Consider the following 1,247-nt stretch of genomic DNA (forward strand, 5'->3'; position numbering starts at 1 on the left):
AGCCCCAGGGGAAGGCAGTCAACATGGCCTCTCAATCTGAGGGTGCAGCAGGGACGGCCCCTTTTGGAGCCTTATCTTCTACACTAGAGAAACTGCGAGAGTCCTCCTGATAGTTGTCATAGTTTGTGGGATGTGACAGCATTCATGTATCTTTCCGTAGCTGCATTTTCCTACACCCAGTGACTTATCATGTCAAGGACTGTGAATAATTCTGCTCCACTCAGCTCCCAGCATCCTCCCACCCCACACTGCCTTCAGCCTCTCTCTGCCTCGCTCCTCTCCCCTCGGTGCCTGCAGGCAGTGCCCTCAGCCCTGCTGTGCTTTGCAGAGGAGCTGCTCCTGGGCAGAGTTGTCTCTGTGAAGTGCTGCCTTGTTGCCATGAGCTCCCTCCATCCCAGGATCCCCGCCCAGATCAGCAGCAGAGGACAGCCCAAGGCAGCCTTTTTTCTGCTCGCTCTTGTCTCTCTCCAGGTGGGCTCCATCTCTACCACTTTTCCAAAATGCATGGCCAATTCCCTCTGGAACACCAGAGCCATCTTCAACTTGGAATGGCCAGTTCTTTTTCGTTCTCTTCTTGATCTCAGCAGAGTATTCTCTCCTCACTGTCATGTCCTATGACCGCTACATTACCATCTGCCAACCCCTGCACTACGAGACCCTCCTGGGCAGCAGAGCTTGTGTCCACATGGCAGCAGCTGCCCGGGGCTCTGGGTTTCTCAATGCTGTCCTGCACACGGCCAATACATTGTCACTACCCCTCTGCCAGGGCAATGTCCTGGGCCAGTTCTTCTGTGAAATCCCCCAGATCCTCAAGCTCTCCTGCTCACACTCCTACCTCAGGGAACTTGGGCTTCTTGTGCTTAGTGCCTGCTTGGGTTTTTTTGTTTGTTTGTTTGTTTTTTAATTGTTTTCTTCAGGCCTGTGCTGAGGATCCCCTCTAAGCAGGGACCACACAAAACCTTTTCCACATCCCCCTCACCTAGCTGTGGTTTCTGTCATTTTCCATTGCAAAGCTGAGCTCTGACTACAGTGACAGAATACAGGAATGTGGCTTGACAAGCACAGGGCCAGGGTGTTGTCTGGGATGTGAAAAGACTGACAAAAGAATCTTACACACAGCAATATCTTTCAGCACCGGCACCTTCTGCGCTGGGTATGTGCCTGACGTTTTCCATGGTGGAGCTTCTGTCTGGTTTTAGTGAGAGAGCGAGTGGACAGTTATGTGGTTAGAGAAGCACAGAGCAAGG

At 52.3% G+C, this 1,247-nt stretch overlaps 1 protein-coding gene across 1 annotated transcript; it reads left to right on the top strand.

The window, feature by feature from the left end:
* The first annotated feature begins 378 nt into the window (after positions 1–378).
* Positions 379–1,024, top strand: LOC104519419 (olfactory receptor-like protein COR9). The gene is given in 4 exon segments (XM_029084926.1): positions 379–536; positions 538–886; positions 889–971; positions 973–1,024. Coding segments are annotated over 4 exon segments (642 nt in total).
* The last annotated feature ends 223 nt before the right edge of the window (positions 1,025–1,247 follow it).

Source organism: Antrostomus carolinensis, unplaced genomic scaffold, assembly GCF_000700745.2.
Source record: "Antrostomus carolinensis isolate BGI_N321 unplaced genomic scaffold, ASM70074v2 scaffold42955, whole genome shotgun sequence".
NCBI lineage: Eukaryota > Metazoa > Chordata > Aves > Caprimulgiformes > Caprimulgidae > Antrostomus > Antrostomus carolinensis.